At 40.7% G+C, this 16,115-nt stretch overlaps 1 protein-coding gene across 3 annotated transcripts in view; it reads right to left on the bottom strand.

The window, feature by feature from the left end:
• ABCC5 (ATP-binding cassette, sub-family C (CFTR/MRP), member 5) overlaps window positions 1-11,829 on the bottom strand; it is a 124,045-nt gene extending 112,216 nt beyond the window's left edge. Inside the window, exons 1-2 of one of the 3 annotated variants that reach the window (XM_006869803.1) lie at window positions 11,722-11,829; window positions 6,983-7,165 (exon numbers count right to left, since the gene is read on the bottom strand). In XM_006869803.1, coding sequence (XP_006869865.1) covers window positions 6,983-7,111 — 129 coding nt within the window. In that variant the 5' untranslated portion in view covers window positions 7,112-7,165; window positions 11,722-11,829. Of the gene's footprint in view, window positions 1-6,982; window positions 7,166-11,721 lie in introns of those variants that run through there. The other 2 variants (XM_006869804.1, XM_006869805.1) reach the window with 2 other exon arrangements.
• Window positions 11,830-16,115: the final 4,286 nt, after the last annotated feature.

Below are 16,115 nucleotides of genomic sequence, written 5' to 3'. Positions count from 1 at the left end.
TCTTATGGACTGAGAACCAACAACAGCAGACAACAACTAAGATTATCACACCCTGATAATACCATCCAGAACTCAATTCAGATAAATATTTAAAGTCAAACAAACTACAAGACTGAAAATAGGGAATCAGAGATATCAATGTATAATGAAGTCAATCTACAAAGCAAAAGGCAGGAATAGTGTAGATACAGAACTTCCAAATGGTGAAGAAGTCAAGTAGATTTTGAGATAAAACAGACTGTTTGAAATTGGGGGGAAAAAATTACAGGGTAACCTCAAAGAAAATTAATATGCCTCCACATCAAAATTAAAAAGAGGAAAATCAGAAAGATTTAATAAACATTAAAACAACAGCAATGAAGAAAATGAAAAGAAAACCCACAAAATGAACTCAGCACAGAAATTTATGTGGAACAAAGAAACTAGCAACACCACAAAAAACACATAGCAAATGGACAGCAATCAATTCCTAAGCATCGATAATTACATTGATGTAAATGAATCAAATGCATGAGGCAAGAGACAGAGAATAGCAGAATGGATACAAATTTGGTACATACACACAACAGAATACTACACAACACTGAAGAATAATGATGAATCAGTGAAACACCTCATAATATGGATGAACATGAAGGACATTATACTGAGTGAAATGAGTCAATCACAAAAGGACAAATATTGTATGAGACCACTATTGTAAAAAGTTAAGAAAAGGTTTTCTTGCTAAAAGAAATATTTTATGATGGTTACCAGGGATGGGAAGGAGGGAAAATTATTCACTGGGTGAGGGCTGTTGTTAAGTGCTGTTGGGTCGGTTCTAATTTGTGGCCACTCTGTGTAGAGTTTCTGGGGGCAGCTGGTGGGTTTGAACTGGCAGTTCAAACTTATCTTACAATGCCACATCAAGACTCTGGTTGGAGGTAGGCACACAGTAAATTGGGTAATGGGGAAAGCAACATACAACAAAGGGAAAACTGGAGCAGGAAAAATGAAGGTAGTGGAAGACACAGGGAGGAGTGTTAAGAGTTAAAGTGAATAGAGGTAAATCCTGTTAACTGATGGAACATGGAAGGGCTTACAATCATTGTAATGACACGAAGTGTGAGATTTGTTGAATGTGGAACTGATGATCTACTTTATAAACCTTTACTTAATTCACAATAAAAATTTTGAAAGAAACATAACACAAGTTAAAGGTGCATTTATTTAAGAAATTTTGTTTCTTGACAGCTCATATGCAAGGAGATACTAGGTGATGGATCTAAAAATATATTTTAATAGCCATGCATTCACTTTAAGGTGTATGCATGTCGCACAAACCCACGATTTTACCTCTTAGGTCAGTGTTGAGCCAAAAAAAAAAAAAAAAAAAGTAGTGAATAGATTGAAAGAAATACTTAAAGCACAAAAAGTTAGGGTACAAGAAACCAGTTGTTCTTATTGTTATGTGCTGTGGAGTTGGTTCGACTCATAGCGACCCTGTATACAGTTTCTGAGGCTATAAATCTTTAAGGGAGTAGAAAGCCTCATGTTTCTCCAGTGGAGTGGCTGGTAGATTCGAACTGCTGACCTTCTGGTTAGCAGCTCAGCTCATATCCACTATGCTATTAGAGCTCGTTAAGAAAAGTTTTAAGAAATATAGATCCAGTCACATGGAAGAAAATGGTCATGGCAGCTGTCCTAGTAATTTAGGGGGCAAAAGGCCCAGCAGGGACTCTCCTTCCAGTTCTTCTTTACCTACACATTAAAGTTTGCTATTGCCGCCACAAACATCAACGTCAGTTCTACTTTAACAAACTGGACAAGGACCCTGTCCCCTGCCACCCTCACGTTGAGTGTGAGAACACAATCATGAAGGCATGTGAGCCAGCCCTTAATACCCTTATCTCCCCTCATTTTAGTTAACAAATATTTCAATTGTCCATTCCAATTCTCCATCAACCATTATTTTGAAGGTGATAAGCAACATAGCATGTACATTTAATTTGATGTTTCTTGGCCCATTGTTGCATACACCAACTCACCAGGTTCCAATCCATTTCTGCTCTATAAGCTCTCCATGGGCAAGCATGCTTACTCTTAAGGGCTCATTCATCCATATGTACACACCAATGGTTCCCACCATTTTCCTTCTTCAAATTTGTGGCACTGTGGGTTAATGAGCCAGACTGCAAAGCTGTTTGAACTGCAAGGTGGGTGGTTCAAGCTCACCAGCTGCTCTTCAGAAACCATATACAGGGTCGCTATGGGTCGGAACTGACTTGTGGCACTTAACAACAACAACAACGACATTTGCCAAAACTCCAATTGTACCTGGATGCATTTCAAATTCGACATATGTAAAATCACGTCATTCTTACCTCCCAAATCTTCTCCTTTTTCTATATGTTGCTGTTTTTATGTGCCATGGAGTCGATTCCGACTCATAGCAACCCTGTACAGGGTTTCCGAGGCTGTAAATCTTTATGGGAGCAGAGAGCCTCATCTTTCTCCCATAGAATAGCTGGTAGTTTCGAACTGCTGACCGTGAGATTAACAGCCCGATTCGTAACCACTAAGCCACCAGAGCTCCTTTCCTCTTCCCATATGCTCACTAATAATTGAAATCATTACTACCAATCCTAGGCATTACTATCAATGCCTCCCTACCCTTCTAGAGATGCCCCTCAATGTCTGCTCTCTTCTCCAACTCCTCTACTGTACACTGAAACAGATTCCTCACCTCTCCTTTGTGGAGAGGCCCTCAGCATACAGACTGTTTTCCTGCTTCCTGAATACTTACTGCTGCCCAGGTACTGTTACCGCAATGCCTCAAGGCTAATTTTCTAAGATAAATATCACATCTTAAAATTCCTCCTCAGTCCAACAGAATTAATCATTTAAGAAAATGCAAATTAAAACCACAGTGAGATTAACACTACATTGTCACCAGTTAATACAGAAATCAGGAAGTAAGTAACTTATCCCAGGTCTTACCATACCCATGTACTTTCCCTAAACCTCTGGGCCTTAACTTCTTTAGTCTAGAAAATTTCACAGTAAACCTAACAGTAAGTAACCTTTTCTTTCAAGGCTAATCTTTCAAGGCTCAGCTCCAATGTTACCTCTGTGACTTTTCCCAGACCTAACTGTTATGCTCAGAATTTACCACTCACAAGATATTAGATAAATGTTTATCTGCTAACAAGGTTTAAGGAACCCTGGTAGTGTTGTGGATTATCAGCTGGGCTGTAAACTGCAAAGTCAGCAGTTAGAATTTAGCAGTCACTCTGTGGAAGACAAATGAAACTTTCTGTTCCCGTAAAGATTTACAGTCTTGGAAACCCTATACAGGGTCGCTGAGTTGGAACTGACTTGATGGCATATAACCGCTACCATTACCATCACCAAGGTTTAGTAAAAACGACATGAAGAAATCTATAAAACTGGTACTAAAAAAAGGATCTGGTACTGACCACAATGAATCTGAATCGATGTTAAGCCAGATGAGAAAGTATTCCCTAACACATAGTGGGAACAGAAAAATACTTGTGAGTGAGAAAACATTGGTTAGTAAGCCAACAGCATTCACACACTAAAGAGGGACAGGTACATTAGGATCCAGTGTCAGATGCAGAGTACATATCTTTTTCACGTTTTCATATAACAAATATATAACACAAAACTCAACTTGCTAAACCCAGTTACCCCATTCTGCCCTTTTAGTTACCTTAGCATTTCAAGAAAAGGTAAAATCTTTTTTTTTTTTAACCTTAAAAGAAAAATATTTCCTCCAGTTTAAAATGCATCTCTATTATTTCTCCTGGTGGAGATGCATGATCATTGTTTAATGACCCCTTTATATTCATGCACTTACTTGAAAAAACTTGCTGATTATCCTACAACTATCGAACATCAAACCGGAAGAAAGCAAAGGGCCATTAAGTAGACAAAAAAAGAAAGAAAAGACCAAAATGGATGTCAGAAGAGACTCTGAAACTTGCTCTTCAGTGTAGACATGCTAAAGCAAATGGACAGCTGAACAGAAAATTTCAAAAGGCAACTTGAAAAGACAAAGTCAAATATTATAAGGAAACGTGCAAAGACCTGGAGTTAGAAAACCAAAAGGAAGAACATGCTCAGCATTTCTAAAGCTAAAAGAACTAAAGAAAAAATTCAAGCCTTGATTTGAAGTATTGAAGGATTCTATGTGTTAAATATTGAAGGACACAGCAAGCATCAAAAGAAGATGGAAGGAATACAGAGTCACTGTACCAAAAATAAATGGTCAATGTTCAACCATTTCAAGAGGTAGCATATGTTCAAGAGCCAATGATCCTGAAGGAAGAAGTCCAAGGTGCATTGAAGGCACTGACAAACAATAAGGCTTCAAGAATTAATGGAATAAAAATTGAAATCTTTCAACAAACTGATGCACATTGGAGGTACTCATGCATCTATACCAAGAAATTTGGAAGACAACCTCCATGGCTAACTGACTGGAAGAGATTCATATTTGTGACCATTCCAAAGACAGGTGACCCGATGCAGAAATTATCGGACAACATCACTGATATCCCATTTGAATAAAGTTTTACTAAAGATAATACAAAAATGGCTGCAACCATACACTAACAGAGAACTTCCAGAGGTTTAAGCCGGATTCAGAAGAGGACGTAGAATGAGGGAAATCATTGCTGATGTCAGATGGATCTTGGCTGAAGGCAGACAATACCAGAAAGTTGTTTACCTGTGCTTTATTGACAACGCAAAGGCTTTCAATTATGTGGATCATGACAAGTTATGGACAACATTACAAAGTATGAGTATTCCAGAACACTTAATTGTGCTCATGAGAAATCTGTACATAAACCAAGAGGCAGTTGTTCAAACAGAACATGGGAACACTGAATGGATTAAAATTAAGAAAGGTGTATGCTAGGGTTGTATTCTTTCACCATACTTATTCAATCTGTATGCTGAACAAACAATCTGAGAAGCTGGGTTATATGAAGAAAAACATGGCATCAGGATTGGAGGGCTCATTAACAACCTGTGATATGCAAATGATACAACCTTGCTTGCTGAAAGTAAAGAGGACTTAAAATACTTACTGATGAAGATCAAAGACCACAGCCTTCAGTATGGGTTGCACCTCAATCAATGTAAAGAAAACAAAGATCTTCACCACTGGACCAATAAACAACGTCCATATAAATGGAGAAAAGATTGAAATTGTCAGAGACTTTATTTTGCTTGGATCAACCATCAACACTCATGGAAGTCACAGTAAAGAAATCAAATGACATATTGCATTGGGCACATCTGCTGCACAAGACTTTAAAGTACTCAAGAGTAAACACGTCAGTTTGAGGACTATGGTGCACCTGACCCAAACCATGGTATCTTCAATAACCTCCTATGCATGTGAAAGGTGGACAGTGAACACGTACACCCATAGAAGAATTGATGCATTTGAGTTTTGGTATTGGAGGGCAATATTGAAATAAAAGTACCATGGACTGCCAGAAGAAGAAACAGATCTGTGTTCGAAGATGTACGGCCAGAGTGATCCTTGGAAGCCATGACGGCCAGACTTCGTCTCGCTTACTTTGGACATATTGTCAGAAGGCACCAGAAGGATATCGTGTTTGGGAAAGTAGAGGGTCAGAGAAAAAGAAGACCCCCAACAAGATTTATTTGCAATGTGGCAGCAGCAATGGGCTCAGGTATAGCAACGATTGTGAGGTTGGAGCAGGACCGGGCAGTGTTTTGTTCTGTTGTACATAGGGTCACTATAGGCCAGTGCTGACTCGATGGCACCTAACAACAACATCAAACATTGCTCTAAGAACCATCTGAAATTTAAATGAGTCTCTTCAAAGGATTCACATTTTAAATACATACAAGAAAAAAAAAAAAATTTTGCTTAATTACAAGAATGAAACTTAATAGTTCATATGCCCTTACCCCCTCCCTACACCCTAAGCTGTCTTCTCTTAAAGCCTTTTCACAAGGCACCAACCTGTTGCTGTTGAGTTAACTGTGACTCCTAGCAACCCTGGTGTAGCACTAGGATAAGCACTGACCACAAGGTCGGTTTAAATCCCAAGGTCGGTGGTTCAAACTCCCCAGCCAGTCCTCGGAAATTCTATATAGGGTCGCTTTGAGTTTGGTCCCACTCAGTGGCACTTAACAACAACAACAGCAACCTTTCAGACAGACAATCTGCCCCATATAGTTCCAGGGCTGTGATCTTTATAAAAGCAGACTGTCCCATCTTTCTCCTGGCTGGTAAATTCAAACCACCAACTTCTGTCAGCAACCACGTGCTTAGCCACTGCACCTCCAAGTCTCTTAGAAGGCATCAAAACCCCAAACCAAACCTACTTACTGCCAATGGAATCAATTCTGCCTCATAGCAACCCTGGTAGGGCAGATCCCCACAGGGTTTCTGAGGTTGTAAATCTTTACTGCGTAGACTGCCTCATCGTTTTCCTTCAAAGCAGCTGGTGGATTTGAACCAGCGGACCTTTCAGTTAGCAGTCCAACATTTAACAACCTGCACCAGCAGAGCTCTTTGTTGTTGTTGTTGTTAAGTGCTGTTTAGTCGGTTCCAACTCATAGCAACACTATATAGGGTTTCCAAAGAGTGGCTGGTAAGTTTGAACCACTGACCTTGTGGTTTAAACAGACCTTGCAGTCCAGTGCTTTATCCCAGAACTACTTGAAGGCACCAAACACAAACACAAACCCACTGACTCATAGTAACCCCATATAGGAAGGTTTTCAAGGGTTGTACAACTGGAAAGGCAGAGAATACAAAGGAAGCAATGGTGGGAAGCCGAGAGTCAACTTCTCCTTTCATTTACTGTATGCATGAACCAGTGATCTAAGGAAAAATAAATTTCTTTTTGATTACACATCATACAAAGAAAACAGAGTGTGGTCTAATACAGTAAGCAGATAAGAAAAGTGGCTCTTAAGAAAGGGAACTGACCGGACGGGTTCTCTTGTACTTGGATTCCTCACGTTCTGTCTGTTGCATTGAAGTGCTGGTTCTCTCACTCACATTTCTATACCCAGGGCTGGGGATGATATACTCTTTTCCTATGTCAATATCCTTCATCTTCTCTAGTGAAGGTGTCAGGGCTCATAGAAGCTTGGTTTCACTTCAGAATTTCTGAAATTAAAAATCATTAAGAATAGATGTTACCTAAATTATGCTTCATCATATGCTAACATGCTTTAAGGTAGGTGGAGAAGGAAAGTTAAAATCATTAAAGCTTTTTATTGCTATATCTATAAAATTATAAATTTTCTCCAAAATTTTAGTATCAACTCATTTTTTTAAAGAAAAAACAAAAACAACATTTGGCATAATAGAATCAAGAAGAGTGACCTCCAACCACCTCTAAGGTGAAAAAGAAAGAAGGGAAAAAGATTGGAATTGATAAAAGTACAACCATCCTTTTCAAATAAGTTAAAATCCAATGTATAGAGCATTTAAATAAGTGTTTAAAAACAAACAAACCCAAAGTCATCCTGGAAGCAATTTAAATTTGTTCCAAACATTATAAACTCCACCTTTTAAAAATGGACACTAGTTCTCCTATGAAATTTTAGTAAATGAGAACTTACAAAATATTTAGTCTACCAAAGATACATATATACAGTCTCTGTATTTTTATAGTTAGTTCCATGAACTTACACAGCTATAACACCAGAAAAGTATTAGACCTTAGCTTTACAATTAAATTCTATTACCAAAAATGTCCTAAAATTAAATAGTGTTGATGGCTGCACAAATCAGTGAAGAAACTAAAAGAACAATGACTTGTACACTTCAAAGGAGTGTATTTTACCAACTCCATGGCACATAACCACCATTTTATGATATGTAAATTGTATCACAATAAAGATGTTATTTAAAAAACAAAATCAAAGTCTTTTCCACCCAGTATGGTGCTGCAGGATAATGTACTGGAGCTCAAGGTCGGTTTGAACTACAAGGTTACTATGAGTCAGAACCAACTCGATGGCACTTAACAACAACTCTTGAATCTTACCTAGTTCCTACTTAAATTTCTGTCCTAAACAGAAATTAACCTGCAGAGCTAACTAACCCTGCATCAGCTCTGGTCACTTAAAATAAATGTACACACACCTTCCTAAAACATTTCCCACCACTCTAAGATGATGTAAAGCCTCCCCCAAAAGCTGAGAGAACAACTTTCTTAGCAGCCTTGTTGTTGTTGTTAAGTGACGTCGAGTTGGTTCCAACTCATAGCGACCCTGAACAGGGTTTCCGAGGCTGTAAATCTTTATGGGAGCAGAAAGCCTCATCTTTCTCCCGTGGAGAAGCTGGTAGTTTCAAACTGCTGAACTTGCAGTTCGCAGCCCGATTCGTAACCACTCGTAACTAAAAGACATGGAGCTCTGCGGCTTTTTGGATCCCATAACTCCCTGTCACTGACTTAAAAGCACTATAGCTGTAGCACATATTTCTGACAGCTATGATTTATTTTTTAAAGTACCATAAAAAAGAAGAACATTTATCAATCCTCAAAATAAAAAGGACTAAATCACCTCCACCAGTGAAACGTTTCCAGCACAAAGATCTTGCCTTTCAGAGGTCTGTTACTTATCTTAATTAAAACTTAAAAAAAACAACAACAAGTCACCTTGTCCAATGACAAACTGCACCATAAATACCATTGGCTAACCAAGCAAGAACACAGCAATCATGTCACTGTGACCACATTAAATCTAAACCATAAAGGTCAGTGGTTCGAATCCACCAGTCACTCCTTGGGAAACCTATGTGCCAGTTAACTTCCGTAAAGACTACAGCCTTGGACATCCTCTGAGGCTGTTAACTTTGTCCAACAGGGTTGCTAAGACTCCCCAACAGTGGGTTTGGGGTTTTTTGTGTGTGCGTGTGTATAAACTGATTTGGCATATGTCAGTGTTCTGGATGTCGATTTGCAGATCAGAGTAACCCTTCTTGTTACAGTAATCAAAGAAGCACAACCTTCCTCTCCAACCTAGTCTATTTGGAAAAGGAAAAGATTAGTCCTATTTAAATAAAGGTGGGGGAAGTAGTGACACCAGAGATGGAGGCAGAGATGATGACATGGAGAGATGGAGTGGCTGGGGACTCTGGATTCAGGGAGGGAGAGGGTCTGTGTGCCAGTGGCAGCGGGGGCAGGCTTGTGGGGTGTTCCCTTTGGTGGTTTGATGATGCATAGAGGGGATTGTAATCATTGCAGTGAAACAAAATACCATAGGATGAATGTAAAGCTGATGTTCTCCCATGTAAACTATCACTTAGTTCACAATAAAAACTTCAAGGAAAAAAAAAAAAGGTAGGGGTTTTAGGAAGTGGAGTTTACAAAAGAGGAAGCCAACTCAAAAAACCAAATGCCAAGTCAGAAAAGCAAGGTCTCAGTCCTTCAATAACCCAGGATAATCAAGGTATCTTTCAATCATTTTATTTAAAGGATACAATAACAACAACAGAGCATATGAGCAGAATGGTAGAGTTGAAATGACTTCCCTGTTTCAATACAAAGAATTCTGGTTTGTGCCTACTGTGGCTGGTATGGTGTTAAGTTCTGTTAAGTTGGTTCTGACTCATAATGACCCTGTATAGGGCTTCTGAGACTGTAAATCTTTGTAGGTACAGAAGGCCTCATTTTTCTCCTGCAGAGCAGAAGGTGGGCTCAAACTGCCAATCTTGTGGTTTGCAATCTAGTACGTATCATACAGAGTCACCATGCTCCCTGGTTGGTATGGTGAGATAGTGCTAACATCTAGGCCTAATACATCAAGCTACTCTGTGTATAAAAGGTGTGGGAAGCAGTTTTCTATCTCCTCTGACACTCGTGGTCTCTTTCAATTTCCTTGGCAAAGTGGCACAGCTATGAGTAAGCAGGCTCTGAATAGGTAGAAAGTCACTGTCTCTTGGCCATGAACATAAGGACACACAATCTTTGGCACATCAGGGCTATAAGACAGGGTGTCCCGTGTAGGGGACAGTCAAGAGCTAGGATGCCTAACAAGTCTTAGAAAGAAACATGGCCCAAATCTGAAACAAGCCTGACCTTTTTTGGATTCTGTTTAGTATTTCCCTAGTTTCTTCTGTACACTACTTAAAAAAAAAAAAGTCTTTACTTTTTTTTTTAAATTGTCTCAGCTTCCAAGACAGGAACAGGTATTTTTAATTATGTTTGGGCCTCAGCTGTAGATGGTTGTAGGAGAATAATCAAATGTGGACAATCCCCAAAGAAGTGCCGAGACTTCTAGATTAAGAGAGTTGAGACCACTGGGTTAGCTGCCTTTTATTTTAAATCAAAACTTACCTTTTGGTGATACGAGCATAGACATTCTTTCTGCAGGATAATGCAGACTAAACTCCACTGGTGGGTGGAGGTGGGAAAGAGGTGAAGGAAGGGTGCCACAGGATTACAAGAACTAGAACTGCAACTAGACAGACTGGTGTTTCCAAATTGCCTTAATTACAACATTCCTTAGTAGGTTTCGGAGACCTCAGGAATCTTACGCCCAGCCCTGAAGGTACACAGGAACCTGAAGTTTAAAGAGCACACTATAACCTGAGGGACCAGGTCGTTATTGTTGTTAAGTCCGGTCGAGTGGATTCCGACCCATAGCGACTCTGTATAGGCTTTCCAAAGAGCAGCTGGTGAGCTTGAAGCGCCAACCTTTCAGTTCAAAAGGCTTTGCAGTCTGGTTCATTAACCCACAGCGCTACACCAGTGCCATCTAGTCAGTTCTGGCTCATAGTGACCCAGTATAGGGTTTCTGAGGAGCAGCTGGTGGCTTGAATCGCCGAATTTGAGGTTCAAACAGACTTTACAGTTCAGAGCATTAGCCCACAGAGCCACACCAGGACTCCGAAGTACTTGGACTATTTACCACTCCTTCCATAACCCACTTGTTGCGCCTTCAAGTTCTGCACCTTTCACTTCAACTCTCAACGAGACCCACTATAAGCTTCATCTTCTTTAAAGCTTGAAACTGCTAAGAGTAATTCTTGAGCCCATCTGCCCTCTGCTGTCTTCGGAAACCAAACCCTTATAATAAATACAGAGCACCCAACGTTCGGTTGTGTGGTGAAAGTGGAAAGGGCATTAGATGACAGGCGATCTAAGTTCCATTCCGTGCTATACCACGGCTTTGCTGTTCATCTTATGCCACGCACTTCCATTTCCATTTGCAAAAACAGGAGGATGACTTCTGAGGTCGCTGGCAGCTCAGAGTCTCCTGCCTGCGGCTTGAGCAAGGGTGCTCCGATTCTCCCTCTTTCCGAACCTTGAGGATGGGGGCTTCTCTAGCCCGGAGTGACCAGTTCCTAGGGCGTTCCCACCGCCAGTTTGAGCCTCGCCAGGCGATAACGACCCACACAGACCGGCTGCAGGCGCAGCACCCCCTGGTGGTTGCATCTAGGAATGTAGCCAGCACCCCGGACCGCTCTTAATCCTGCCAGCCTTCCCATGCAAGGACCTTACCAAAAACCCTCAGGGATTGTATCCTGAAGAAGAGGCGATGGAGGAATCAGAGAGAGAATGAAAAGCAGAGGGAGGCCAGGCTCCATTCCTCAGATGTCTGGCTTCCCCCGAACAGATCGGATCCCCCTCCACATCCCAAGGAAACACACTGGGACGATCCCAGTGACAACCGAGAGACTGAAGGGGTGTAGCGGTAGCCGCTACCTACCTGTGCCTCAGCTTCCGCAGGGCCACGCGGGCCACTCAACCACGCTCCAGAGCATCAGCCCCTGAGCAAAACAAGCCTTTATAGCGGCATCGGCCACTACACCGCGCAGGCGCGCTACACAAAGAATTTTAAAGACTGAAGGGAAATGTAGTCCCTGTTCCAAGAGTCTACGGCTCCATACGCTGCAATGGACTACATTTCCCGGAAGCACCGTGGGGGCCCTGGAGGAGGTGCAGAGTACTCCTCTTTTTCACTGTGTACCCGGCTCTGACTTGTCCTTCCCGGTGCCGCTGTGAGACACTTGGAATCTCCTCTGAGGTCGCGTGTCCCACTGGGCAGCCCGGTGGGTCGACGGTAGCCCTGTGAGCCCTGTGATCGTGGGCAGGGCCATTCTCTCGGAGCGCGGCACGTTTGCAGTAAACACTGTGAAGGTCATCGTATCCTGCATCTGCTCAAGGAGGGTCGTCTACAAGCCTGGTGGTGGTAGTGTGCGGTAGAGTCGATTCCCACTCATAGCGACCCTGCATAGGATTTCCGAGGCTGTAAATCTTTACGGGAGCAGAAACTCTCATCTTTCTCCCGTGAAATGGCTGGTGATTTTGAACTGCTGACTTTGAGGTTAGCAGCCCGACTCGTAACCAATACGCTACTGGAGCTTCTTTCTACAAGCCTAGCCAGCCCCAATTCTTTTCTGCGGTGGCTAGTACAACCGTTGTGCAATTGCTTGCTCATGGTCAGACCTTGAATTCTGTGCAATTGTATTACCTCTCTATCCCAACTGCCCGTCATGAATATTGTGCTGCCTGGTTTCTAGGTAATAAAGTACTAGGATCACAGTTTTTAAAATATTAAGAGCCTTAGAAATGGTATGCTAACCCGTTTCTTTTTATAAATGAGACTAGTTTGCCTAGTTGTGTGGCCTTGAATCTGTTCCAACTCTTAGCCACCCTTCATAGGGTCTCCGAAGCTTTTTACTTTTGCAGGAGCAGAAAGCCAAGAGAGGTTGATGATTTTATTTCTCTTTATGCTTAATCTGTACCTTCAACATTATCATAACATAAAGAATATTCTGTTAGTGCCTACTAACTATGTACCAGTAAAATTCCATTACCGTTCAGTTTAAGATTATTCATTACAGAGATGAGAAAAGAGAGCGAAAGGTAAAGTGACTTGTCCATCTTCATTCAACTAGTTAGTGCGATGATACTAAAGTATAAAGGGGAATTAATTCAGTGTGCTCTTACACTGGATTAATAGACCAGTGCAATCGAATAAAGAGCCTTGAACACTCAAGCACGTATGTAAACTAGATTTGTGACAAAACATCACAAATCAAAGAGGAATAAAAAAAGATTCTATAAGTTGCTGTTGTTGTTATATGCCGTGGAGTCGGTTCTGACTCATAGTGACCCTGTACAGTTTCAAAGGCTGTAAATCTTTATGGGAGCAGAAAGCCTTGTCTTTTTCCCGTAGAACAGCTGGTAGTTTCGAACTGCTGACCCTGAGGTTAGCAGCCCAATTCATAACTACTAGGCTACCAGAGCTCCTTATTCTATAAGTAGTGTTGGGAAAATTAGTTATTTATATGAAACAAACAGAAACAAAGCAACTAGGGATTTCTACTTCATACCACACAGAAAAAAAAAAAAAAATCAATTCCAGGTAGATCAAAAGCCTAACTGTGAAATGGATCATTTTAATACTTTTGGGAGGAAGTACAGAATATCTTTATAAGCTTCGGCTTAGAGAAGAACTTCTTACACAAGATCCAAGAATAAATAAAAATAAATTTTGCTATTGGATAAGCATTAGACTGCTATCCGAAAGGACAACAGTTCAAACCCACCAACTGCTCCTTAGAAATCCTGTATAAGGTTGTCTGGGTCAGAACCGACTTGATGATACTTGACAACAACAATATATGTGAAATTAAAATTTCTGTATAAGACATCATAAACTAAATAGATGAACACAAATTATAACTGATGAAGGTTTTAATAAAATTTATAAAACAAAACTTATTTTAAACCATGCAATACTACATTTCAGGTCGTTGGCCTGAGAGTTGGAAAATGTTGTTTGTTGTTAGATTCCATTGAGTCGGTACCGGCTCATGGTGACCCTATGCACGACAGAACGAAACACTGCCTGGTCCTGTGCCAAACTCACAATCGTTGATATGCCCTGTGCTAATCCATCTTATTGGGGGTCTTCCTCTTTTTCCATAACCCCCCACTTTACCAAACATAATGTCCTTCTCCTGTGACTTCTCCCTCCTGGCAATATGTCTGAAATATGAGACATGAAGTTTGGCCATCCTGGCTTCCAAGGAACACTCTGCCTGTGTTTCTTCCAGCACAGATCTGTTTGTTCTTCTGGCAGTCCATGGTACTTTCAATATTCTTCTCCAACACCATAACTTATAAATACATCAAGTCTTCTGTGGTCTTCCTTATTCACTGTCCAACTTTTGCATGCATATGAGGTTACTGAAAATACCATGGTTTGGGTCAGGTGCACCTTAGTCCTCAAACTGACATTTTTGCTCTTCAACACTTTAAAGAAGTCTTGTGCAACAGATTTGCTTGCTGTAATACTTCATTTGATTTCTTAACTGCTGCTTCCATGAGTATTAATGGTTGAGCTAAGCAAAATGAAGTTTTTAACAACTCCAATCTTTTCTCCATTTATATGGATGTTGTTTATTGGTCCAGTGGTGAAGATCTTTGTTTTCTTTACATTGATTGAGGTGCAACCCATACTGAAGGCTGTGGTCTTTGATCTTTATCAGTAAGCATTTCAGTCCTCATCAGTTTCAGCAAGCAAGGTTGTATCATCTGCATATCACAGGTTGTTAATGAGTCTTCCTCCAATCCTGATACCATGTTTTTCTTCATATAATCCAGCTTCTCAGATTATTTGGTCAGCATACAGAATGAATAAGTATGATGAAAGAGTACAACCCTAGTACACACCTTTCCTAATTTTAAACCATTCAGTGTTCCCATGTTTTGTTCGAACAACCGCCTTTTGGTCTAAATATAGGTTCCTCATGAGCACAATTAAGTTTTGCTGAATCCTCATACTTTGCAATGTTGTCCATAGCTTGTCATGATCAACACAATCGAAAGCCTTTGTGTAGTCAATAAAGTAGAGGTAAACATCTTTCTGGTATTCTCTGTTTTCAGTCAAGATCCATCTGACGTCAGTAATGATATCCCTTGTTTCACATCGTCTTCTGAATCTGGCTTGAACCTCTGGAAGTTCTCTGTCAATGTATGGTTGCAGCCATTTTTGTATTACCTTTAGTAAAACTTTACTTGCATGGAATATCAATGATATTTTCTGATGATTTCTGCATTCTTTTGAGTGACCTCTCTGGAATGGGCTCAAATAGAGATCTCTTCCAGTCAGTTGGCCAGTAGTTGTCTTCCAAATTTCTTGGCGTAGATGAATGAGTACCTCCAGTGTGCATCAGTTTGTTGAAAGATTTCAATTTGTATTCCATCAATTCCCAGTGCCGCGTTCTTTGTCAGTGCCTTCAATGCACCTTGGACTTCCTTCTTCATCACTGGCTCTTGAGCATATGCTGCCTCTTGAAATGGTTGAACATTGACTAATTCTTGGTGCAGTGACTCTATGAATTCCTCCCATCTTCTTTTGATGCTTTCTGCATAATTCAATAATTTGCCCCTAGAATCCTTCAGTATTTCAAGTTGAGGCTTGAATTTTTTCTTCAGTTTCCTGAACTTGAGAAAAGCTGAGTGTGTTCTTCCCTTTTGGTTTTCTAACTCCAGGTCTTTGTACATGTCGTTATAATATTTGACTTTGTGTTCAAATCTGTTCTTGAGATGATCTCTACTTTTTGATGGATTGGCACAGTGGCAGCAGCAGTGGGCTCAAGTGTAGCAGTAATTGTAAGGATGGTGCAAGACTTGGCAGTGTTTTGTTCCCTTATACATAGGGTCATTATAGGTCATAATTGACCTATAGTGAGATCAGATGCTACCTGTTGAAATAGTTGAGCATCATCCGTTTCTTTTTGGTGCAGTAACTGTGTGTTCCTTCCATCTTTTTTTTTTTAAGTGTTTTATTGTGAATTATATGATAGTTTACATGGGAGAACATTAGTTTTACATTCATTCTATCATACATCATATTATTGCCATGGTTACAATCCCCTCCATGCATCATCAACCGACCAAAGGGTATACTCTGCAAGCCTGCCCCCTATACTCCCTACACTATCCCCCTTCCCTCCTCCCCTCCCCCACCAAGTCTTCAGCACACAGTCGCTCTCCCTCTCTGGATCTAAAGTCCCCAGCTGCTCCATTGCTCCACGTCATTGTCTCTGCCTCTATCTCGGGCATCACTGCTTCTCTGGGTAGGGTCCC

This window comes from Chrysochloris asiatica, unplaced genomic scaffold (assembly GCF_000296735.1).
Source record: "Chrysochloris asiatica unplaced genomic scaffold, ChrAsi1.0 scaffold00135, whole genome shotgun sequence".
Lineage (NCBI taxonomy): Eukaryota > Metazoa > Chordata > Mammalia > Afrosoricida > Chrysochloridae > Chrysochloris > Chrysochloris asiatica.
Note: the sequence above shows the minus strand (reverse complement) of the source record. Positions and strands in the feature narration are given on the sequence as shown.